The sequence below is a fragment of the Syngnathoides biaculeatus genome, chromosome 4 (genome assembly GCF_019802595.1).
Source record: "Syngnathoides biaculeatus isolate LvHL_M chromosome 4, ASM1980259v1, whole genome shotgun sequence".
Lineage (NCBI taxonomy): Eukaryota > Metazoa > Chordata > Actinopteri > Syngnathiformes > Syngnathidae > Syngnathoides > Syngnathoides biaculeatus.
In genome coordinates, this window is record NC_084643.1 from 12,298,078 (window position 1) to 12,324,123 (window position 26,046).

The window sequence follows — 26,046 nt, forward strand, 5'->3', positions numbered from 1 at the left end:
CAACCCGCCAAAAGTGTAAAACCGCAAAGCAGTGGGGGATGTATGTTTATGTACCAGAATGTTTAAAATATGCAAACAGTATTTGTACTTTACATATTTTAAACAAAACAAGAGATATTTAGTTAAATCTTTAAAACCTTAGAACTGTAATGTATACCGTATTATAAATTTATAATATAAACAAATTATAAAACACTGAACTGTATTAACTGTATTATAACTATATTACTGGTATAGTTACCATTCATCACTTGGAGACTTCTGATGGAACTGCCATGTGGGTACCAGAACTCAATAGTGCAGCATTTTTATATTGCATACTTGAGACACAAATTATAACAGTACAAGTGTCTAGTTGTCAGGTGTCAAACTCAAGTCTTGGGGCCCAGATCTGGCCCGCTACATGATTTTATGTGGCCAGCGAAGGCAAATCATCCAACTTCCATGTTTCTTGTGATAATCTGTACAAAAATTTCAAATTGTTACATATCGAAAGCATAGTGAAAGCAACTCTCTTTTCAAGCAATCCTCTTATTTTGTATCTTTCTTCGGTGGCAGCTTTAATATTAACCACAGCACTATGGATGCATTGTGAACTAGAAAGGTTATGCACGCAGTCAACCATGAAGAAAATAGTGCATAGGAAAGAGGGAGACACAAGTTGATGATGGGATGTTCGATGATGCAGCCAATCAGCTAAAAAAAGTCTATCTGGCTTTTTTGGGGGGAGGGTGGGTTTTTAAAGTGATGTAGTACGTACCGTAAGATAACCTGGATTTTTTTTGGCGGGGTTTGGTGGGTGAAAAAAAACCTGCATTACACTGAATCTGTAATAAGTGTACTGCGAAGTAGAGTGACTACTGCACTCTTTACATATTTTAAAGGTTCTGGTACCCACATAAACATACATCCCCCTTACTTAGCTGTTTTTCATTTTTTGTGGGTTGTTTTCAACTAACCACGAAAAACGAGGGACTACTGTGGTGGACCAGTTCTCCAGTGATGGCGGCCTCCTAGAGGGTGCTAGTTCGGCGAACTAGTCTCCATGTGTTTTATGGGCTTTAAGATGGTTTTTGACCATGTCCCTTGTTGAGTCCTGGGAGGGGTGCTTTAGGAGAATGGGGTATCAAACCCTTTCATATGGACTGTTCAGTCCCTGACAGACAGGTGTCAGAGTTTGCTTTGCATTGCTGGAAGTCACAATCGTTTCCGGTGAGGGGTGGACTTCACTAGGTGGCCCGATGTCACCAATTCTGTTCAGGTGGATCGGTGCATCGTCTGCAGTAATGCGGACTTCGTATCACCATTGTGGTGAAGAAGAAACTCAGCCAAAAGGCAAAGTTCTTAATTTACCACTCGATCTATGTTCCTACTGTCACGGATGGTCATGGGCTGTGGGTCATGACCAAAAGAACATGATCCTGGGTATAAGATGCCAAAATGAGTTTCTTCCGCAGGTTGTCTCCGTTAGGAGGATAAGGGGAGAAGCTCGGTAATCCGGGATGACCCTCAGAGTAGAGCCGGTGCTCCTGCGCATTGAGAGGAGCCAAATGAGGTGGTTTGGGACTCTGTTTAGGATGCATCCTGGACGCCACCCTGGTGAGGTGTTCTGGGCATGTCCCACTGGAAGGAGACCCCGGGATACCCCAGGACACACTGGAGACGCTGTTTCTCTGCTTGCTTTGGAACGCCTCCAAATCCCTTTGCAAGAGCTGGAGGAAGTGGCTCCTTTCGCCTCTCCTCAGTCCTCTCAGTTTCCCACTTCTTCTTTGATAATCTCGTTCCTTGAATGGCTTCCTGTATTTTGGGGTTCCACCACCAAGTCGCCTTCTCCCCTTTCCTACCAGATGACATACCAAGTGCTCTCCTGCCTGTCTCTCTGATCACCTTGGCTGTAGCACAGTCTTCCGGGAGCTTCTCCTATCCATCGAGAGGCTGTCTCACCTCTTTCCGAAAGGCCGCACAACATTCTTCCTTTCTCTACCACATGGTTCTATGCTCTACCTTTGTCTTCTTAATCTTCCTACCCACCCACCAGAGTCATCCTACACACCATGCTGTCGAGCTTCCCCTACCTTACAGTCAGTAACCTCATTCAGATTACATCGTCTGCACAAAACATAATCGACCTGCGTGCTTCTATGACCCAACCTTTGGTAAGCAGAAGAAAATGAACGGATGGATATATTGCCAAATTGCTGAACTGACACTGAAGATCCATCAGAGAAGCCCATGGAATCTTCAAGATTTTAAGACTGCTTGTGTGGAGAAATGGGCCAAAATCACAAACAGAGCAATGCATGAGAGCTGCTTCCCCATACATGAGGCTCCTTTAACATGACATTACAAAGCCTTTTGTAAAAGGTATTAAAAAACCCTTTGGCGTGTTCAATACTTTTTCCTTGTCTTGTTTCAAATTATTACACAACTTAAATTCTGATCTGCTTTATTATACTTTTATTGTATGGATTAATTATCTGGGGTTGCTCCCAACATCTGGTGACATTTTCATCAACAGCGCCTTTGGAAAAATATTTGGTCAGAAAAATATTTATCCGCTGAATCTGTTTTTCAGATGACTATTTTGTGTTTTCGTTAAATACTTTTGATCATGTAAAGCAAAGAGGTCCAAATCATGGTCAATTTGTTGGTGTTGTCAAACACAATTACAGTACATTTGGTAGAAAAGCTGTCAGGGAAAAGGCAGGACATGTTTACATTAGCATGGATTAGGACATTGTTGAACTTCAACGTTAAATTGAAGGCCAGAGGTAGAGTTGAGAACTTCTATGTCATTCATGAGTGAAGATAAAGTTTAGTGATGTTACAAGACATGCCGAATCTTCGAAGCGTGTTGGGTAATGGGGCATTTCGAGGCTTGCTTCATTGACAGAAGGAGATGGAAATTGTTTCGTTTACAGAGGGAGATGCAAATTAAAACATCTGAAGCCTCGCTGTTTGACTGTATCACGAGACCTATTCAGAAGGCCTTCTGATTTTGCTGCAATGTTTGACAGCAATATAAGAGCTTATCTATTTTTTTCATGTACAGTATAGATCTGCAGTTAGCGTAGAGTATGGATAAATATTTTAAAATTTGTATAGACTATGAGAGTTTTGAGAGTTTATAGCATTTCTTGTGGTTGTTGATAGCCTGGATAGTAGAAAAAGCACGCAAATATAAAGGATTACAGCTTGGGTGCCTAAACCATAGGATCAGTAACTATCATTAATTCAGACATATTGATAAGGCTCATTTATGAAGAACTTTTTTCAGTATTTTTTTTTAAAAGGTGAAGTATTTATTGTGTTCTAAGGAAGTAGGGTTATTAATATGTATAATCATGTTTAGTAAATCACCACCTGGCAAATTTTGAAAAAGTGTATTCTCTCTCTCTCATGGGTACAAAAAACAGTCTGGTCCCCCACCTGAAGGCAGAGAGAGGCTCCCCACTGGGGTAAATTCCAACAAAGGTACCAAGTCAGGGAGCAATACGTTTGTCCACATCTGCTTGGGATGTGGCCAACTCTATAGTGGAAAAGAGTTCAACACCTCTTAAGAGGACTGGTATCCGACCCCAAGCCGTGTGTGAGGGGAGCCAGATTTTCATAGACCGAACTTCTCAATCTGATACCATAGCTTGGGGTCCTTTCTGCCAGAGAGATATTCTATGTCCCTAAAGCCAGTTCCGTGGTCACCCGGCAAGGTCCTGGTCTTTGGATGCAACCCAGGATAATATGTAGTGACCCGCTTGTTTTCTTCCACAAGTGTTGAGTTCATAGGAAGGGAGACCCACGTTGCCTCTTTGGGCTGTGCCTGGCTGGGGCTTTTGGTGCAGGCCAGGCCACTAGGCACTCTTGTTTGAGACATACCCCTAGCTCCAAAGGTGTACTCCGGTTAACTATGTCCGAGAAAGAAATTTAGTTCCATTTATATTATTCATCATAGGGGGTTGTGTGAGCCGTACTTTGTTGAGTTCCCAATGTAGGACCAGTTAGCCATAACTCTTATGATCATCAGGACATGCAAACCCCTCCACCACGATAAGGTGACAGCTCGGAGAGGGATGTGGACAGTAGTTCCTTCATGGGATGGTTATCAAGAATGTATTTTCAAAGGTTGACAAACTGGATTTACTTCAAAAATTATACAGTACAACCAGACTATTTTATTGCACATTCCATTGTTCAACACAAACCCTTATTCTGCTTGATTTGGACTCAAACCCATTGTTCCAAAATTGAAAGTTCCAGTGAATCTTTTGGAGATGGCACCCACCAGTAACGCATAGAATTCACAGTAAGATTGTGCAAGTTCTATGTGAACCTTGTACTTTGTACTTTCAATCAACCTATTTCTAGGATTTCAGAGCCTGATGGATGATAGCCCATCAAAGTTGTTTCAAGTCCCTGGGCATGTTTTTCTTATCATTTCTGAAATGGTTACAGCTTCGTAACAATTGTCCTTATTTATTATCACAATTAGTAGTGTCGAGACGAGAATGACAGCAACACAGATTCATAGATGTTGTTTGTGTTGCACATAATTATGTCCAGAAAGATGAAGGCAAAATACTAACAGTATAAAATAGTATTAAATAACTCACTTTTAAAATGTAGTATCTTTCCCAGTGCTCTGAATAGAAACAGACAAGTATCCTTCTTTCCAAAGGTTTGATCTTCCTCCTGTCTCTTTGTCGATTTGAATTTCTTCCTTAATGTTGATCTGGAAACTATCTTACCCTGTGATGCCAAAGGATTGTTCCCCTGTGTCATATCCTTTTCCTGTGAATATTCTGGAAAAAAAGAGAACGGTTGCCTGCAGTGAATTGGTACAGAAGATACATGAGCATGACTGATTACAGTATTTGCCAAAATGTATTTACTCCAGACCTGGAACTGAAGCAAAGTGCAGGCTGTTAATTGCATTGCGAATGTCGCCATAACATCCTGAACACACCATCTCCAACACTGTCTGATCTGGGACAGTTATTCTTCCATTGCTCTGTGCAGAGTCAAAGAGTTGTCAAAAAGTAGATTCAAAACAGATTCCAACCAGCTACTGCAGTTTGTCACCTTTCCATTCTCAAGGGTTAGAATACGATTCAGAACTTTCATCGTAGTAGTTGGAGCCACGGGATTAAAACTGAATGAAAAAGAAAGTAAATGTTAATCAAATTTGATTTACAATTGAGTGATGGTGTCAATATCTGCCTTGCAACTGACTGGCGACCAGTTCATAGTGGAGTCTGCCTTTTGCCACAACTTAGCGAGTATAACGTTGAGCATTCCTGCAACACTGAAGAGGATATGCGGCTTGGAAAATGGATGGGATGTATAAGAAGAGTTTACCTCAAAAAAAAGAATGACTTTGAGGAGCAATAGCAATGGAAAATATCAAGATCAAAATCAGATTTAATGGCCAGTATGTATCACACTAGGAACTTGTCTCCGGCGGCGCCGTCCTGTTACGACATTCATGTTGAGTACTGAGAAGAACGAACAAACTACCAAGAACGAAGAACAAGAGACATTCAATTAATGGGAATTATTCCTTATAAGAGTCACAGTTGTGCAAGATGCAAATTCTTCTAGCATCTAGAGCAGTTAAATGGATCAACGTCCCACATATTGTTAAGCTTATACAGAGTGCCCTTACCCATTTGCGGTTCACCATTGTAAAAGAGTGCAATGACAATTGTGCAAAGGGAACAGTTTAAAGTGACGAATTGTGTGATAGTAAACAGTATATATTACAAATACTAATCATGATTGGAGCAGTAGGATGCGAGGGTGTGTCCCAACAATGGTGCGAAGCAGAAACTAGTAGGTTTGCTGATCAAGAATTGAATGACTTTATTGCAAGAGGGAAAAAAATGTTTGAATATCTGCTAGTAGCTAGCCAAGATGTGGAGGGTCCAAAAGGATCCTGCCCGCCTTGGTTCAAGTGGCGTGCAAGTCTTCAACGTTGGATAGGGTGGTGCTGACAATTCGTTCAGCGGCTTTGACTAACAGTTGCAGTCGGAGTTGGTCCTTTTTTATGTCATCCCCAAACCAGACTGTGATGGATGTACACAGTACTGATTGGATGACCGCTGTGTAGAACTGTCTCTCCAGCTCTTGTGGCAGGCCGTGATACCTCAGATGCCGCAAGAAGTACATCTTTTGATGGGCTTTTTTGAGGATGGAGTTGATGTTCGTCTCCCATTTGAGGTCCTCTGAGACTGTAATTCCCAAGAACTTGAAGGTCTCGACGGTTGACAAGACAGTTGGACAGCGTCAGGGGCAGCTGTAGTGAAGGATGCCTCCTGAAGTCCACAATCATCTCTACAGTCTTTAGTGTGTTCAACGCCAGGTTGTGTTGACCACACCAAGCTCCAGTCTCGCCAATTCTTGTTGATACGCAGACTTGTTGCTGTCTTTGATGAGGCCGATGATGATGGTGTCATCTGGGAACTTCAGGAATTTGACAGTCGGATGCCACGAGGTGCAGTCGTTCATGTAGCGCGACAAGAGGAGAGGAGAGAGAACACAACCTTGGGGTGCCCCAGTGCTGATAGTGTGTGTAGATGACATGGTGTCCCCCAGTCTCCCCTGCGGTATCCTGTCCATCAGGAAGTTTTAGAACCACCAGGAGATGGCAGGTGAGACGCTGAGCTGGAGAAGTTTGGAAGAGAGGAGATCAGGGATGGACGTGTTAAACGCAGAGCTGAATTCCACGAACAGGATCTTCGCATAGGTATCCTCGCTATCAAGCTGTTTAAGGGTGAAGTGCAGACCCATGTTAATGGCATCATCCGCAAACTTCAGTGGGTCCAGCTGGGGACCTGTGACGCTCTTGAGGCGGCCCAGCACTAAGCGTATAAAGGACTTCATATTCACAGATGTCCAGGCAACAGGCCTGTAGTCATTAAGAGCTGAGACGCCTGCTTTTTTGGGGTCCAGTATAATGGTTGAGCGTTTGAAGCAGGTTGGTGTGAGTTTGGTAAAGAAGTGAAGAAACGAGTCAAAGCGGGGTGGAACAGTTGGTGCAAGGTGTCTGGTGTTCTATGTGACAGAAGAGTCACCGCTAGGATGAAGGGCAAAGTTTATAAAACAGTGGTGAGGCCGGCCATGATGTATGGATTAGAGACAATGGCACTAAAGAAACAACAGGAAGCAGAACTGGAGGTAGCAGAAATGAAGATGCTGAGGTTCTTGCTTGGAGTGAACAAGTTGGATAGGATTACAAATGAGCTCATTAGAGGGACAGCCGAAGTTGGATGTTTTGGAGACAAGGTTAGAGAGAGCAGACTTAGATGGTTTGGACATGTTCAGAGACGAGAGACTGAGTATATTGGTAGAAGGGCGCTGAGGATGGAGCTGCCAGGCAAAAGACCAAAAGGAAGACCAAAGAAAAGGTTGATGGATGTTGTGAGGGAGGACATGAGGACAGTTGCTGTTAGAGATAAGGATGCACAGATAGGCTTAGATGGAAAAAGATGACACGCTGTTACGAACCCTAATGGGAGAAGGCGAAAGGAAAAGAAGAAGTTTGAAGCAGGTTGGTAATTCACACAGTTGTAGAGAGCTGTTGAAGATCTTTGTAAAGACAGGAGAAGGTTGATCTGCATAAAATTTGAGGCAGGATGGGGACAAAAGGTCTGGGCCCAGCACTTTGTTGATCTTTGGCTGTTTGAAGATCGGTCTAACGTCTCTTTCATGGATGTTAGATGGTGGAGTGGAAGGTGGTGTGGATTTAAAAAGCTGATGGAGAAGATGGTGCTAGTTTTTAGCGCACTGGAAATAAAATACAGCAGGACACACATGAATAGAAGGTATCTTTTATCTTTCACACTATCATCATGGAGAAAGCAAGAAGAAAAGTCTATGATGTGGCATTTGAGTTGAAAGCCATCGATCTGTTCATCCTTGAGGAATTGGGCTGATGCACAGAAGAGATGAGACGGTGAGAAATATTTTACAAAAATTGGTCGCATGCGAAGATCATCCTTCTCTTAAGTCTGCCAATGGACTTTAAATGTGTGTCGCAGTGTGAAACAGCACACCACAACTTCAGTGGTTAACTGTGCCTTGAAATGAAAATACCGAAATCGACAGAGTAACGAAAATGATGTGTGACGGAGATATTCTGAGGTTCTTCAACTCCGATACAGAAGAAAACTAGTGATTTCAATGAACAGGAAGACGAAGAAAAATAATGACTTTTCCTTTATGTTTGAGAAATTTTACAGCAGAGTTACAGTCACTGGAAACAAGGTATGTAAATAAACATTTGCAAAGTATTTGTGTGTGTGTGTGTGTGTGTGTGTGCGTGTATATCACTTCAGTTCAAAATGTACTCTTTGATATATACAATTAAAACCAGAAATTTACATCCACTGTGCAACATAATATTTTGTCTCTCTCTGAAGTCAAATCAAACGAAACATCTTCGTTTCAGAACGGTCAGGATCACCAAAACTATTTAATTTTGTTAATTGGCACAATAATGAGAGACAATTTCTTGGAGTATTTTACATTATTTTCCTCGAGGTCAAAATTATTCAAACATTTCCTTAGTATCAATAGCAATTCCTTTGATTTGCATGACTTCGGTCAAACGTTTTGGGTAACCTTCCACAAGCTTCTGACAGTACTTTGCTGGAATCCTGGCCCATTCTTCCAGACAGAACAGGTTTAACTGAGTCAGGTCTGTCAGATGCCTTGCTTGCACATGCCTTTTCAGATCAACCCACACATTTTCGATGTGATTCAGATCAGGGCTTTGTGAAGCCAATTTTTAACCATTTTGGCAGTGTGCTTCGGGTCATTGTTCATTTGGAAGACCCATTTGTGCCCAAGTTTTAGCTTCCTGGCTGATTTCTCGAGATGTTGCCTTAATATCTCCAGATAATATTCTTTCAACAGGATGCTGTCTATTTTCTGAAAAGCTCCAGTTCCTGCTGCAACAAAGAAGCCGCACACCAGATGCTGCCACCTACATGTTTCATAGTTGGTATAATGTTTTCAGGAATACAAGCTTCCCCCTTTTTCCTCCAGCTGTAACGTTGGTCATTCTGGCCAAACACCTCCACTTTAGTTTCGTCAGACCACAGGACATCTCTAGAAGTTACGATCTTTGTCTTGGTGTCTTTTTGCTTTATTCTCGGTGAGTAGCCTTTCAGTTCATGTCTGTGCAAGACTCAATTTCCCTGTGGATAGTTACACTTTCTTACCAGCTTCATCCAAACTCTTCACAAGGTCTTTACTTTTGTTCTGGGGTTGACTCGCACCTTTAGAACAAATACACCTTCATCTATGGGACACAGAGCCCGTCTCCTTCCAGAGCGGTGTGATGGCTGGACATTCCCATGATGTTTAAACTTACGTATAATTGTTTGAACAGATGAACATGGCTCCTTAAAGTATCTAGAAATTGCACCCAAGGATGAGCCACAAATGGAGCTCCACGATTCTCTCTCTGACTTCGTGGCCAGTTTCTTTTGATTTTCCCATGATTTCAAACAAGGATGCAGAATGTTTGAGGTGTAGCCTTAAATACATCCACAGGTATGCCATCAATTAATTCACATGTTGTCAGGTAACATGTTGCCCTATGGGGGCACAAGCCAGTTCAATCTGTAGGCTAATCCTAAAACCGGAAAAATGCAGAGGGTTGTGTCAGGAAGGCCATCAGGCTTAAAACTTTGCCAAACAAATATGAGCGTTGAGGAAGAGGAGGAAAGCGGATTCGTGGGCAGAAGAAGAAGAGGAATTCACAGAGCCTACAACTGAGTGCTGGGACTTTGAAAGTTTGGACTATGACAGGAAAAACTCAGGAGTTGGTTGACATGATGATTAGGAGAAAGGCTGATATTTTGTGCATCCAAGAAAGCAAGTGGATAGGTAATAAGGCTTCAAGTTTAGGACCATGGTTTGAATTATTTTACCATGGAATGGAGGTTATTTTAAAGGAAGAGCTGGCTACGAATGTCTTGGAGGTGAAAAGAGTGTAAGATCGAGGATGAGGCTGAAATTTGTGTTTTACGTCCCACAGGTAGGATGTAGCATAGAGTTGAAAGAGAAATTCTGGAAGGAATGAGGTGAAGTTCTGAGCATTCCAAACAGAGAGAGCGTTATGATTGGTGCATATTCTAGAAGTGGCAAGACTGGAGCTTTGGTGTGGTCAACACAACCTGGCGTTGTCTGGTGTCTCTCATTTGTCCACGTACCTTCGTTTATTATCATCTTCTAAATTTTAATGGTATCGGACAAAACTTTGGGGGTCGTGCTATAAGACGTAGTTTCGTGTTGTCTCTAACAGACTTAGCATTGAACAATACTTTGTTTGACCAGTATAATGGCCAGTCATGTGATTTCGGTGACGTAGGTGCACCACTCTACCCACTATTAAGGACTTACTTGCAATGCGAACTAGGTCCAAAGCAGGCAGGATCCTTTCGGGTCACATTCTGGCCACCAGCTCTTCCAATTCCTTCCGTCGGAAAAGGGCAGGTCAAAACTAGCAGGTATTCAAACAGTTTTTTCCCTCTGGTAATTAAATCATTAAATTGTTGATCAGCGAAATTACTATTTTTCTGCCTTTTGCCATGTCAGGACACTCACTCACATCCTGCTAGTCCAATCAGTATTAGTATTAGTAATATAGTTTGTGGACTCTCGCACAATTCGTCACTTTAAAGTGCTCCCTTTGAACAATTGTCATTGCACTGTCTATAACGAGAACAGCGAACGGGTAAAGGGACTCTGTACAAGCTTTACACAATGTGGGATGTCGAGACACTTATCTCTTACCTGTTCGAAATGCAAGATTTTACCTATTGCACGACAGAAATGTCTCTTGTTCTTTGTTGTTATTGTTCTGTATGTCGTACCAAGGCCGCACTGACTGCTGTAGAAAAATTCTTTGAGTGTTTTTACACACTTGGCCAATAAAGCTGATTCTGATAATCGACATGTTGGTGAAGGAAACGGGCAATAAAGAAGTGATGGGTTAGTAGGGCATTCAGGAATGAAGTGTGAGGGACAGATGATTGTGGACTTTTCAAAAAGAATGGAAATGGCACTAGTGAACACTTTATTCCAGAAGAGGCAGGAACATATAGTGACCTACAAGAGCGAAGGTAGAACCACACAGGTGGATTATATTTTGTGCAGACGATGTAATCTAAAGGAGATTACTGACTGTAAAGTAGTGGGAGGGGAGAGTGGAGCTCGACAGCGTAAGGTGGTGGTGTGTAGGGTGACTCTGTGGTGGGAGGAAGATTAAGAAGACAAAGGTAGAGCAGAGAACCATGTGGTGGACTCAGAGAAGGGAAAAATGCTGTGCGGCCTTTTGGAAAGAGGTGAGACAGGCTCTTGATGGACAGGAAGAGCTCCAGGAAGACTAGACTACTATAGCCAAGGTGATCAGAGAGACAGGCATGAGAGTACTTGGAAGGATGTGAAGAAACTGGTCCAATCAGGTTGTAACAGTTGGCAGAAGGTGTCTAGTGTGTTATGTGACAAAAGGGTCTCTGCTGGGATGAAGGGCAAAGTTTATAAAACGGTGGTGAGGCCGGCTATGATGTACAGATTAGGGACGGTGGCACTGAAGAGACAACAGGAAGCAGAACTGAAGGTGGCAGAAATGGAAGATGTTGAGATTCTCTTTAAGAGTGAGCAAATTGGATAGGGTTAGAAATTAGCTCATTAGAGGAACAGCCAAAGTTGGATGATTTGGAGACAAGGTTCAAGAGAGCAGACTTCAATGGGTTGGACATGTCAAGAGGTGAGAGAGTGAGTACATTGGTAAAAAGGTGCTGATGGAGCTGCAAGGCAAATGAGTGAGAGGAACACCAAAGAGAATGTTGATGGATGTTGTGAGAGAAGACATGAGGGCAATGGGCGTTTGAGTGGAATATGCAAGTGATAGGCTTAGACAGAAAAAGATGACACGCTGTGGCGACCTCTAACGGGACAAGCAAGGAGGAGTCGGTAAAGTAAGTGTATTTCATGCAACCTTATGGTCGTGATGTCCAGCTCCTCCAGAATTTCTCTGGGAAAAAGGAATCTTGAACTTCTGTCTCCACTTGGGGCATTGGACACAATGAACACCAAGGGGCATCGACTTGCCTTCACAAATTTCCTTGAAGAAACAGTAGAACATAATCGCAACCGGAACCTGAAAATATTTATCAAAGCTCTGTATTGGAAATTGGAAACATATCTTCGGTCTAAACGCACAGATCATTGTTTTAAATGACCCTGTTGCGCTCAAAGCTGTTATTGGTTTGTTGTTGTTTTCTCAATGAAAGAAAAGCAATGGCAACTTACCTCAGAATATCATGCAGTTCACTTGGCTTTCGGTAAAACTGGTTTGGGAAATCCTGAGGAAAAATGCATTTATAAATAATTTGGGCACAACAAATCTGAAAAAGACAAGACATGTAGGTAAGACAGTGAGGATAAGATGTTCAGAGAATGGATGGATATTTCCCATGTGATTATGGTATACAGTAGCGGTTAAGTGCCTGGTGCAATTTAGGCACAGTCAAAAGGCTAGTGCAGTTGTCATTCTCTACTATACTATCTATTTCTTTACTGTAGTTTTTGGCGTGTAGATAAATTGTCGATGCAATTAGACTCCCCCCGCACACCCCTCTTTTCGATGCAACCTTCAACCCCAGGAAGCCATCTTACCTCTAACACTGAACTGGTGGGCATCACAAAGGCATTTTCAAGGAGGTGATAGGGAAAGGGAAGAGAGATGGCGCGAAACCGACTCATATTGGTTGGTGGAGACTTCACTTATATTGGCCTCCCTCATTCATAAATAACTTCATAGAAGTATTGCACTAAGTACCAGTAACAGGATCAGACCGAAGTATTTTGACTTGATTTGGAGCTTGTGCAAGGATGCTTCAGCAGTCTGGTCTTCAATATGTCCACATCACTTCGGGGTGAGGTGCGACCTTTCGGCTTGACCGGTTGGTCAGAGGAGACAGCGGTATGAGGGAGCCCGGGCAAGTGACCGCAGCTGGGAGTCTAGGAGAATGAAGATTAACCAGATCCGACCAGTCGAACAACCTCAGCAAAAAAAAAAAGAAAAGAAAAATTGACGAAGCATGGGGATGGCCTTTTTATGGCCTGAAAAAGAATAAAAACGGTTTTTGCACCCCTATTGTAGTCCTTTGTCACCACCTTGTCCAACCAAACAGGCTGCCAGACCCCGGCTCTCTCACTGTTAGTTTTCAATTTAGTATCAATTTGGGGTAAAAACCAGTGGCTATATGAAGTATAAATCATTGGACTTCAGATAACGAGACCAATTCACTGGCCCAGTTGATAACAGACTCAATATCAGACATTCAGGTTTTCAGCAATCCCGTCACTAGCGGTGTTCATTTAGTGTTCTTAAAGGAAGACTCCCCCCAAAATTCATATGCACAATAAACCCTCCAATGTGAGGAACTATTATTATTACATATATTTTGGACAATAATTGAAAAAAAACACTGAAAATAAAGAATATTTTTGAAATCTAAGCAAAATCTGCATGTGTGCCAGCTTTCACAGCTAAACGCGGAAGAAACATCCTTGACTCCGCCACTGACGTCGCCAGTGCTTAGCATTACAGACCATTCGTTCTTGCTAAGCCAAGATGCCGATGTCTTGTGCAGCAAAACTGAGAAAACGCACCCAAATTTCTCCTTTTTTAACGTCCCATGGAGTCAACCTGACAGGATAAAGCTGTATCTGTCACAGTTGAGGCTCGTTCACCAGCAGGGGAAATTTGAAAACATCTAAACATTACTGACTATTAGCTGCTTAGTTATAGCCTCTCGTGCTAATACTGTATTAGCAACAACATATTTTATGAGGCGGCATGGTGGCGCAGCTGTTCAATCCCAGACTTCCGTGTGTGGAGTTTGCATGTTCTCCCCGTGTCTGTAAACGTGACTCCTGCCCATTGACAGCTGGGATAGGCTCCAGCATTCCCGCGACTATTGTGCAGCTAAGACAATGGATGGATGGATATATACGTGTGAGCACACAACACTTCCCGGTTAGTATTTACTGCGATGCGCACATGCAAAACCCTCTGCCGCCGGTGGATCGCGAGAAGCTTTGCTGCTTGAAAAGTACAACATGGTATTAAAAAAAGCAAAGTTTGGCCACCTGCTATATATTCTCTGCATCTAAACCAACTCTTCAGAAAAGCATCAAATCTCCGCGGTCCATATAATGGGACTGTTATTGTTCGTCATCAGCACCACGCCCCTCCCAACACGTCGACTTCCGCATGTGTGTATTTTGGCTCAAACAGTTGAACATTGTTATTTTTGTTTCGTTTGCTCAATGGCGGGAGTAGTAATAGCACAGACCATCGACTTGTTACACTCGCTTTGTTGGATCTGAGCACTCAATACTTCCTGGTTACTATTTACGGTGATCCACGCGTGCAACCCCCTGCCGGTCGTCGTTCAGGAGTAGCTGACTGCTTGAAAAGTACAATTTGGGGGGGAAAAAAAAAGTATGGCCACGCTTGCTGTATAATGTCTATATCAAAACCAACCCCTCTGAAAAGCATCAAATCTCCGCGGTCCATATAATAGGACTGTTATTGTTCGTAGTTAGTGCCACGCCCCCTCTCCAACAAGTCATCTGGCGGTTGTGTGTATTTTGGCTGAAGCGCCCAGGCTTCAACATTGTACGTCATGCTACTTTTGTTTTGTTTTTTTTGTAATTTTTTTCACAAAAATCGTCCACAAAATGCCAGATAGTGGACGTTCTCCGTTCGGTGAAACGTATCCACAAGCATGGGGGGTGAGAACAGGAAGCATGCAGGCATGGCAAACGCTGATTGGCTGTCAGTTTTCCAACCCTGCTCATTGGAATGTCTGAGCGAGAGAGGAATTTCATTACTTTTCCAATTTAGAGATGTTTCTTGGTGAAATCTGTGGATAACTCTGTCATTAAAAGAAATACTGAACCCTCATCTACTAACTTTTAATGTGTGCTCCCATTCTGATTAGTTTCGACAAAGTCTTCCATTAATATTATAGGACTGCGGGCTATGTCCCACAGATGCTTGTCCAATTATTTGACAAATCCTCTCCTGACCTGCCCGAACCTCTGTCTCGTAGTGAATTGGTTAAAATACAGCACAATGCCTCTCCTGAAAAAAAAGATATTTAAACTCACTCTATGGCTCATATTGGCCCCAAAGCCATGCTAACCAAACTTCGCATGTGGTGGCATCCTAAAATGTCTGACTTGTGTCATGCCCACTGTTGTGACTGTAATATTTGCCAGCTACACAATGTTCACCCCACACTTAGACCGTTGTCAGGTTCATTTGACCCACCCACCTGGCCCGGTGCGGAACTGGTCATGGATTTCACAGACATGATCACTCCTGTTCAAGGTAAGCGCTACCTTCTTGTTTTTGTTGACACCTTTTCCGGATGGCCTGAAGCCTACCGCTGCGCTCGCGAAGGCGCCATGTCAGTAATGAAAACTTTGGTGAACCACTGGATTCCAACGTACGGTTTCCCTGCTCTCATTTGCTCGGACAAAGGTGCACATTTCACAACCACACACCTCGCAACTGTAGAGAAGTGGTTTAATTATTTTATACTTCGCCCTGCTACAGACTCTGAATTGCACTTTTATTTCATTGTTTGTTGTTGTTTTATTAGCCATGATTCCTACAGATGGTGCGATTGCTTTTCGGACCAAGAGAGGGAGAGCAGGAATCTATGGCATTCTTATTATTGGTGTTTTTGTTCTTGGTATTTTTATTGGGGAAATCGCTCAGAAATACCCCATACCCAAAGCCATATCAGTGCCAGCTGTTAGCAGAACCATCCGGAAAATATTTATCACAGAGAAGAGTTGTATTATAAATAAAGCCCTGTTGATGAGTGGTTTAGGGTTTTGACAGGCGACGAAAATGTCGACTGTATCAATTACATACATTATAATGTGCAAGGTTTGGGCAATTCCACCCTTGAAGGACTTGAAGCTGTACATGAGCAACTTAAGGCTACATTTATTATGACTTTCCAAAATAGAATCGCATTAGATGCACTGTTGGCCGAGAAAGGAAGTGTTTGCCGAATAACACACAACCTGGCAGACGCCTCACTAAGGCCGTAGATGGACTTAGAACCCTTGCTAAGAAAATAAAGGAACACTCTGATGTTGACACGTCGATGTGGGATAACTGGATGAATGTGTAGGGTAAATGGAACGGTGTCATTTCATCCATCTTCATCTCTCTGGCTGCCTTCACCTCTATTTTCACCCTCTGTGGATGCTGTTGCATTCCTTGTATTCGTTCTCTTTAAACCCATCTGATTGAGAAGACGAATGGTGCCCCAGCTGATGGCCGTGATAATTATGTCCTCATTAGACCCCCACCCCGAGACACTCAAGATGATTTTATTGTTGCTATCGCTCCCCCTGAAAATGATACTAAACTTCCACCGCTTCCTGATTGTCATGATGTTGACATGCGCCGTGATTGCATTGCCCTTCTGTTCTACTGATACTTTTTGTGTGATTACTTTTTTAGAAATGTTTTGCTGTTTTTGAGTTGTCAAGGACTGTCCTGCAGGTTTAAAGCTTATGGGTGTTCTGAATCATGAGACTGCGCAAGTAATGGACGGGCTGACAAATGAGGTCAGTGTGGAATCCCCCTGGACCATGATGTTTGCAGTGATCTGCAGTGAAACCGGGGAGCAGATGGGGGAACAATTAGAAAGATGAGGTACACGCTGGAAAGGGGAGGAATGAAGATTAGTCGAAGTAAAACAGAAAATATGTGCGTGAAGGAGAGGCGCGGAGGAGGAAGAGTGAAGCTCCAGGGAGAAGAGATAGCGAGGGTGGACAATTTCAAATAGTTGGGGGTCAACAAATACAGAGCAATAGTGAGTGTGGTAAAGAAGTGAGGAAACGGGTCCAAGCGGGATGTAAAAGTTGGCGAAAGGTGTCTGGTGTTCTTAGCGACAGAAGAGTCTCCGCTCGGATGAAGGGCAAAGTTTATAAAAGAGTGGTGAGGCCGGCCATGATGTACAGATTAGAGACTGTGGCTCTGAAGAAACAACAGGAAGCAGAACTGAAGGTGGCAGAAATGAAGATGCTGAGGTTCTCGCTTGGAGTGAACAGGTTGGATAGGATTAGAAATTAGCTAATTAGAAGGACAGCCAAATTTGGATGTTTTGGAGACAAGGTTAGAAAGAGAAGACTTCGATGGTTTGAACCTGTTCAGAGGCGAGAGCGTGAGTATATTGGTAGAAGTGTGCTGAGCTGCCAGGCAAAAGAGCGAGAGGAAGACCAAAGAAAAGGTTGATGAATGTTGTGAGGGAGGACATGAGGACAGTGGGTGTTAGAGAGGAGGATGCATGAGATGGGCTTAGGTGGAAAAAAAAACACACTGTGGCGACCCCTAACAGGACAAGCCGAAAAAAAAAAGACGACGACTATGACTACTCATTCACAGTTGCACCCAGACGACCAATCATGTAAGTATTTTAGTGTTGCATCAGATGAGAGTTGTGACATAAAAGACAAGACGTGGTTGGAGTGCCAGTTTGTCTGTGTGACAAGGGGCACACTTTTATTACATTTTTTTATTACTGGCCTGTCGTCTTAGTATTTTGTTAAAGTCGATTTTTCTCATCATGTTGGTGAGCAAATTTATGTGCGTGAGGGGGGTAATGATAATGTGTATGAGTTGCTCTTTGGCTTTTTTGTGAGTAATCATAATGTGGCTCTTTGCCGTAATTGTAAAAATGTGGCTCTTGATCTCTGATTAGATGGCCACCCCTGGACTATGGCTTCATCTCTGCAGCAACAAAAACCATAAATTGTTTTGGTTATAATTTCAGCCTGGTCAGATTCTCAAAGAAAGGCTGCTTAAATGCTGTTGTGATCAGCAGTTGTTGAACAATGCTCGTCTCTGTCGGTACCGCTGACACAAGAAAGATGTGGTGGCCATGGTCGATGTATTTCCATTCTCGTGCAGCTTTCTTGTCCCATAATGATTATATAACATTGTGGTTTTTTTCCTCACCTAGCAATGACTCCCACTGCACTTGCCTAGTTTTTGTGGAATGGACATGTGGGCTTCCCGCAGAATACATGCACAACAATTCCCCCATCCAATCAACAAATCCGTGGACCAAGTGTGCCGAAACGTGGAGAGGAAATTGTACGTATCACTGATGATCTGTTGCACAGCTAGTATTTGTGAAAAAATGGTTGGGGTTGCTGTAATAATGAGACTTACCTCAACCAATATGATCTTAACACGTGTAGCTCTGCCTTCACCCACCATCTCCAGGCAGCTGTACTTGTTGGCCCTAAAGAGGAACTCCTGGAATTGGTCTGACTGTGAGGTACTGTATAAGTTGCTTGTCATCTTGTCTGGACATAAACAAATAGAGGAAAAAATAGCATTTGAACCTGGAAATTGGTTTACACTGACATAGCACTAAGGAGAGACTTCTTGTAAAATAATTTCATAATATGCACAACAACATTGATATAACATCATTTGAAATACAGCAAGTCCTACGAAAGAGTTCGGTTCATACGCTGGCGACGTAACGCGAATTTCCATGCAAGCTGGATTTCACAGGTGAAAGTTCCATCAAAATATTTCGTATAAAATAATCCTGAAATACATGAACAAAATTGAGTACTTACCATTACTGCTTAGAGGTGGATGCAGAAGAAGAAGGGGAGGCTGTGAGAGCTATTCCTAAGAAAGCATGTGCAGGTAGGTTTGAGATTTGTCTTTTTCTGAATGAGCATTAGGCTGATATTAAGCCTACGTTGATAATGATCATTAATCCATAATGTAAGTAATCTTTCCATCTCCGCAAGGATCGTTGTTTTTTTTTTTTTTCTTCACTAATGGCTGCTCCATGGGCACTGTATCCCTCATAGGGGCAAAAGCTTTCATACTGTATGTGCTAAAATACGTGCTTTATCCTTGATAATGTACGAGCAAATGAAGCCAAGGTCTTTACCGATGTTTGTCGGTCTCTCTCCTTTCTCCGATTCTTTCATAATATTAGCTTGCTTCTCTTTTTGCTGGACCAGAATCGCGAAAAGACCCAGCTTTCTTCTTTGGGGCCAAAATGTGTAAAAAGGAGGGAGAAAAAGGCAAAGATACACCCAGCGCACAAACAAAGACAAGCACTACACATTAGCTGGACAAGGCATGGGTGTCATAAAGTCAAAATGTCATAGGTCGAGTACATCATAACTCGAGGATTTTCCTGTATTTAATGCCCTGATCCAATAAGAAAGCAGGTTAAATAAGGAATTAGGATCCTAATCAACAGGATGAGATTGTTCAAAGGTATCAGGCGAAGGGTCCAAAAGAATTTTGAAGGCATTAAATGTAGCACTGAAAACAGTAAAGATGTTTCCCACCAAGTGGAGAAAATATGGCACAACAATCACTTATCCAAGGACTGGGCACCCCTACAAAATCGATGGCAAGATGAGAAGAAAACTGGTCAGGGAGGCTGAAAAGAGGCAAATAGCAACACTCCAGGAGCTGTTGTGGCTGTTTAGTAGATTAGACAATCTCCCATTACCTTCATATATATGGGCTACGGGGTAGGATGGGCGGCACGGTCGAGCAGCTGTAAAGCGTTGGCCTCACAGTTTCGAGGACCCCGGTTCAAATCCCGACCCCGCCTCTGTGGAGTTTGCAAGTTCTCCCAGTGTCTGTGGAGGTTTTCTCCGGGGACTCCGGTTCCACCCACATCCAAAAACCATGCATTAACTGGAGACTCTAAATTACCCATACGTGTGATTGTGAGTGTGACTGTTGTCTGTCTATATGTTCACTGCAATTGGCTGGCAACCAGTTAAGGGTGTACCCTGCCTCCTGTTCAATGACAGCTGGGATAAGCTCCAACACGCGACCATCATGAGGATAAGCAGCTCAGAAAATGCAGACACGACTGTGATGGGCCTCGTCAACAACAACGAGACGAGCCACCTGGCGATGTGATGCAAGAACAACAATCTACACCTGAACGTGGAGAAGACGAAGATAAGATCATAAAATGATAGTGAACTTCAGGAGAGAGCACACCCAGCACTCCCCACTAACCATCAACTACAGTAGAGCAAGCAGCGGCAAATTCCTGGGTGTAGACATCTCCGAAGACCTGCCCTGTACCACGAACACCACAGCTCTGGGGAAAAAGGCTCAACTGTGGGTCGACTTCCTTTGGAAACTGAAAAGAGCGAAAGTGTCGTCCACCATCATAACCGCCTTTTACACGAAGCGATCGCAAGCATTCTGTGCAGGTATGTTGTATGTCATGTACATACAACACATCTGACAAGAGTTACTGAGACTTGTACATTTGACAGGAGAGTTATCTTAGTTTGACTCAGTGCACTACTCTGATGCCGTTCAATAGTCCCCAAAAACATTTTTCAAACTCAAAATGGCAGAAAGTTTTGCGTGCTTGAGTCTGCAAAACCAAATGTCAGTCATGGTGCAGCATGCCTTTGCACTTTCTTGTGGGGGTATATAAAAACAAATTTCATGTTCCACCATTTCCAACAAATATTGATGACATGAAAGATCGAACAATAGCTGCAATTAACACTCTGGACAGCGATACCCTAAGGTGCATTTGGGAAAAATTCTCATTTTGGCTTGGCGCTAAGAATTTTGTCGGTGCTGGCCACATTGAGCACTTGGAAAAACTTTAATGTACAGTAGGTACAATGTGCTTCCAAACTGGGGTTTTCTATTGTTTTTTGTTTTTTAAATATTGTTTGCTGATTTTGGCGCATTCTTTTTGAATCCCCTGTATGTCCCTACTTCACGGTTCACCGACTAAGTGGAAGGATGGAATACACACACACAAATATCCATCCTTCCATGCATCTTCTGAACCGCTTATCCTCCAAAGGGTCGCGGCAGAGCTGGAGCCTATCCTAGCAATCTTTAGGGCAATTTAGAATCTCCAATTAATGCATGTTTTTGGGATGTGGGAGGAAACTAGAGTGCCCGGATAAAACCTTTTTTTACCCACTGTGAGCTCAGGAATATTTTGATATTTAATACTTTCTACTGAAGCACAATATTGTGCTACCTGTCAGCCGGTCCCAAGCCCGGATAAAGACAGAAGGTTGCGTCAGGAAGGGCATCCGGCGTTAAACTGTGCCAAACATGTATAAGCGTTCATTATATGAATTCCATAACGGTTAGGTCATGGCCTGGGGTTCCTACGCCCGCTCCCAGAAATGGTAATCTGCAAGGTGTAGGTAGAAATTCAAATAATGTTGGTCGAAGACAAAAAGAGAGGAGGAAAGCAGCTTAGTCGGCAGAAGAAGAAGAAGAGAAATGTACAGACCATACAGCTGTGTGTAGGGACATCAGATGTTGGGACCATGATAGGAAAAGCTCAGAGGTTAGTTGACATGATGATTAGGAGAAAGGTTGATATATTGGGCATCCAAGAGAGCATGTGGAAAGGGAGTAAGGCTAAATGTCTAGGTGTTGGGTTTAAATTATTTTATCATGGAGTAGATGGGAAGAGAAATGGAGTCAGGGTTATTTTAAAGGAAGAGCTGGCTAAGAATGTCTTGGAGGTGAAAAGAGTATAAGATCGAATGATGATGATGAAACTTGAAATTGAGGGTGTTATGTACGATGTGGTTAGTGGCTATTCCCCACAGGTAGGATGTGACCGCGAGTTGAAAGAGAAATTCTGGAAGGAACTAGACAAAGTAGTCCTGAGCATCCCAGACAGGGAGAGAGTTGTGATTGGTGCTGATTTCAATAGACATGTTGGCGAAGGAAACTGGGGCGATGAAGAAGTGATGGGTAAGTACGGCATTCGGCAAAGGACGTTTGAGGGGCCGATGGTGGTGGACTTCGCAAAAAGGATGGAGATGGCTGTAGTGAACACTTATTTCCAGAAGAGGGAGGAACATATAGTGACCTACAAGAGCGGAGGTAGAAGCACGCAGGTGGATTACATTTTTTTGCAGACGATGTAATCTAAAGGAGATTACTGACTGTAAAGTAGTGGTAGGGGAGAGTGTAGCTAGACAGCATAGGATGGTGGTGTGTAGGATGACTCTGGTGGTGGGTAGGAAGATTAAGAAGACAACGGTAGAGAAGAGAACCATGTGGTGGCAGAAGCTTCCGGAAGACTGGGCTATGACAGCCAAGGTAATCAGAGAGACAGACAGGTGAGTACTTGGTGTGTCTTTTGGTAGGAAAGGGGAGAAGGAGACTTGGTGGTGGAACTCCAAAATACAGGGAGTCATACAAGGAAAGAGATTAGCGAAGAAGTGGGACACTGAGAGGACTGAGGAGAGGCGAAAGGAGTACATCGAGATGCGACGTAGGGCAAAGGGAGAAGTGGCAAAGGCTAAACAAGAGGAATATGAAGACATGTACACCAGGTTGGACACGAAATAAGGAAAAAAGTATCTCTACAGGTTGGCCAGACAGAGGGATAGAGATGGGAAGGATGTGCAGCAGGTAAGGGAGATTAAGGATAGAGATGGAAATGTGTTGACTTGTGCCAGTAGTGTGCTAAATAGATGGAAAAGAATACTTTGAGAAGTTGATGAATGAAGAAAATGAGAGAGAGGGAAGAGTTGAAGCGGCAAGTGTGAAGGACCAGGAAGTGGCAATGATTAGTAAGGGGGAAGTAAGAAAGGCACGACAAAGGATGAAAAATGGAAGGGCAGTTGGTCCTGATGACATACCGGTGGAGGTATGGAAGCAATTTGGAGAGATGGCTGTGGAGCTTTTGACCAACTTATTCAACAGAATACTAGTGGGCGAAAAGATGCCTGAAGAATGGAGGAAACGTGTTCTAGTTCCCATTTTTAAGAACAAAGGTGATGTTCGGAGCTGTGGGAATTATAGAGGAATAAAGTTGATGAGCCACACAATGACATTATGGGAAAGAGTAGTGGAGGCTAGACTCAGAACAGAAGTAAGTATCTGCGAGCAACAGTATGGTTTCATGCCTAGAAAGAGTACCAATGATGCATTATTTGCCTTGAGGATGCTAGTGGAAAAGTACAGAGAAAGTGCCCATGTGTAACAAACTCAGCCTGGTATCAGACCTCCCTTGTTCAGTGAAGAAATTAAGTATTTGAAGATCCTGCAAGTTCTCCCACTTAGAAATCATGGACATAGACATCACGTCTGAAATTTTCATCGTAGGTGCATGTCCACTGTGAGAGAGACAATATAATGTATGATTTTATGACAATTTATTTGTATGATACAGCTGCAAATAAGTATTTGAACACCTGAGAAAATCAATGTAAATATTTGCTACAGTGGCCTTTGTTTGCAATTCCAGAGGTCAAACGTTTCCTGTAGTTGTTTAGCAGGTTTGCACACACTCCAGGAGAGATTTTGGCCCACTCCTCTACATAGATCTTCTCTCGATCAGACAGGTTTCTGGGCTGTCGCTGGGAAACACGGGGTTACAGCTCCCTCCAAAGATTTTCCATTTGGTTTTGGTTTGGAGACTGGGTAGAACACACCAGAACCTTGATATGCTTCTTACGGTGCCACACCTTGGTTTTCCTAGCTGTATGCTTCGGGTCATTGTCATGTTGAAAGACCCAGCCACAACCCATCTTCAATGCTCTGACTGAGGGACAGACGTTGTTCCCCAAAATCTAACAATACATGGCCGCAGTCATCCTCTCCTTGATAGGGTATAGTTGTCCTGTCCCATGTGCAGAAAAATACCCCCAAAGCATGATGCTACTACCCCCATGCTTCACAGTAGGGACGGTGTTCTTGGGATGGAACTCATCATTCGTCTTCCTCCAAACACGGTGAGTGGAATGATTACCAAAAAGTTCCATTTTGGTCTCATCTGACGACAAAACTTTCTCCCATGACTCCTCTGTATCATCCAAATGGCCATTAACAAACTTAAGACGGGACTTGACATGTGCTGGTTTAAGCAGGGGAACCTTCAGTGCCATGCATGATTTCAAACCACAACGTCTTAGTGTATTTCGGTGTTTCCAGCTTTTTCAGGTCAAGTTCAATTTTGGTCTCATCTGACCACAAAACCTTCTCCCATGACTCCTGTGTATCATCCAAATTTCTTTTCAGGTCATTGACCAAGTCCTGTCGTGTAGTCCTGGGCTGATTCCTCACCTTTCTAAGGATCATTGAGACCCCACGAGGTGATATCTTGCATGGGGCTCAACTCCGATTGAGATTGACAGTCATGTTTAGCTTCTTCCATTTTCTAATGATTGCCCCAACAGAGGACTTTTTTTCACCAAACTGCTTGGCAATTTTTCTGCAGCCCTTTCCAGCCGTGTGGAGTTGTACAATTTTGTCTCTGGTGTCTTCTGACAGCTCTTTGGTCTTGGCCATGTTACAAGTTTGAGTCTGTCTGATTGTATGGGGTGGACAGGTGTCTTTATGCACCAAATGACCTTAAATAGGTTCATCTGATTCAGGATAATACATGGAGGGGAGGTGGACTTTTAAAGGTGGACTAACGGGTCTTTGAGGGTCACAATTGTAGCTTATAGACAGGTGTTCAAATACTTATTTGTAGCTGTATCACACAAATATAATCATTAACAAAAAAAAAAAAAAAAAAAAAAATCATACATTGTGATTTCTGGATTTTTCTAGACGATCTCTCTCACAGTTGAAATGCACCTAAGATGAAAATTTCAGACCCCTCCATGATTTCTAAGTGGGAGAACTTGCACTATAACAAGGTGTTCAAATAATTAATTTCTTCACTGTAAATCACCTCCTTGCCTTGGCGTCCTGCATTTGGGTCCTACACGTTGTCCCTGGTCGTTTTGGATTCATTGGGCACTACGTCTTGTTTTACGTTCATGACACTTCAGAAAAGTAACGAGAAACCTTTTTAATAATTAAAATATTTGATATCACAAAAAAGATCATTTGAACAGGGGTTTGTAGACTTTCTACAACTGCAGTATTTTAAATTGGAAATGAGCATATCAGTGACTGTGAACTATCTCGTATATCTACTATTGTCCTCACCATGTTGACTGGGGGCGTATGAGTCCAGGTTAGGTGGGTTGGTCCACTCTTGAATTTTTAAACCCAGGTCTCGAGACAAAACCTGGACTGCAGCAGTCTTTCCACAGCCCGGTGGTCCTGTGAGCAGCAAAAGTCCACCCTGTGGAGGACAAGAGGCAATATACAATGAGCCCTTGCCCATTCGCGATTCACCTTTTGGGGCCCCGCATATTCACCAATTTTGGTCTCTGTTTTTTTTTTTAATTTTTATTTACTTTATTTTCACGATCTAAAAGTCTTAAATTCTCCTCTAAATAGACGAGGTGCCATATTGGACATGGCAGCTTACAATGTGGTGCACCTTATGCATTTGCAATTGTTGTGTAACTTTTCCAAAGAAGTACTCTTCAACACACAAGTTGCACTATTAGAATGCATGTCAGCAAGTGTTATAGCGTGTAGGTAAGCTACCATATGAAGGCAATCACGAGGCAGCAAAGAACAATTAAATTTCACATCTGTGATCAGAAGAAGCTTACATTGCTCCAGACATTACCTGTGGAGGCACGTCATTACTGATAATGTTGTACACAGGATGTCACATCGAAACTCAAAAGATCACGCAAATTATCACGACACGGCAAAAAGAGTAGCATGACTGGCAAATAAAACATAAAAGAATGATGCACCAAATAATTGACACAATACATGGATTTTAAACACTATTTGGTCCCAGCATGCTTTGCGGCACTAAGGAGGTCCTAAATAAAATAAGCAATGTAAGACTCTTCAGCTTAAGGATGTGAATTGCAAATGTTCCTCATTGCAGGGAACGACCAATTTGGAAAAGCATTGAAAATGTCTGCCTTGGGGGGGGTGCCTTTGGGCAAAAACATTTTTTATAAAACACAGTCAAATTGTGACCTCTGGTTACTTCTAACAGTGTAAATAAAGGGCAATCATAATATTTTGAAAACTTGAAATATGAGTCCAAACAACCAAAATAATTT

General features: G+C 42.8%; 1 protein-coding gene across 6 annotated transcripts in view; it reads right to left on the reverse strand.

Annotated features, from left to right (window-relative positions):
• rad17 (RAD17 checkpoint clamp loader component) overlaps window positions 1-26,046 on the reverse strand; it is a 72,512-nt gene that overhangs the window by 26,832 nt on the left and 19,634 nt on the right. For 4 of the 6 annotated variants that reach the window (XM_061816104.1, XM_061816105.1, XM_061816107.1 and 1 more), the window contains exons 5-11: window positions 25,058-25,196; window positions 18,281-18,417; window positions 12,319-12,371; window positions 12,005-12,166; window positions 5,077-5,146; window positions 4,894-5,005; window positions 4,608-4,796 (exon numbers count right to left, since the gene is read on the reverse strand). In XM_061816104.1, the coding sequence (XP_061672088.1) occupies window positions 4,608-4,796; window positions 4,894-5,005; window positions 5,077-5,146; window positions 12,005-12,166; window positions 12,319-12,371; window positions 18,281-18,417; window positions 25,058-25,196 (862 nt within the window). The remainder of the gene's footprint in view (window positions 1-4,607; window positions 4,797-4,893; window positions 5,006-5,076; window positions 5,147-12,004; window positions 12,167-12,318; window positions 12,372-18,280; window positions 18,418-25,057; window positions 25,197-26,046) is intronic. The other 2 variants (XM_061816106.1, XM_061816108.1) reach the window with 2 other exon arrangements.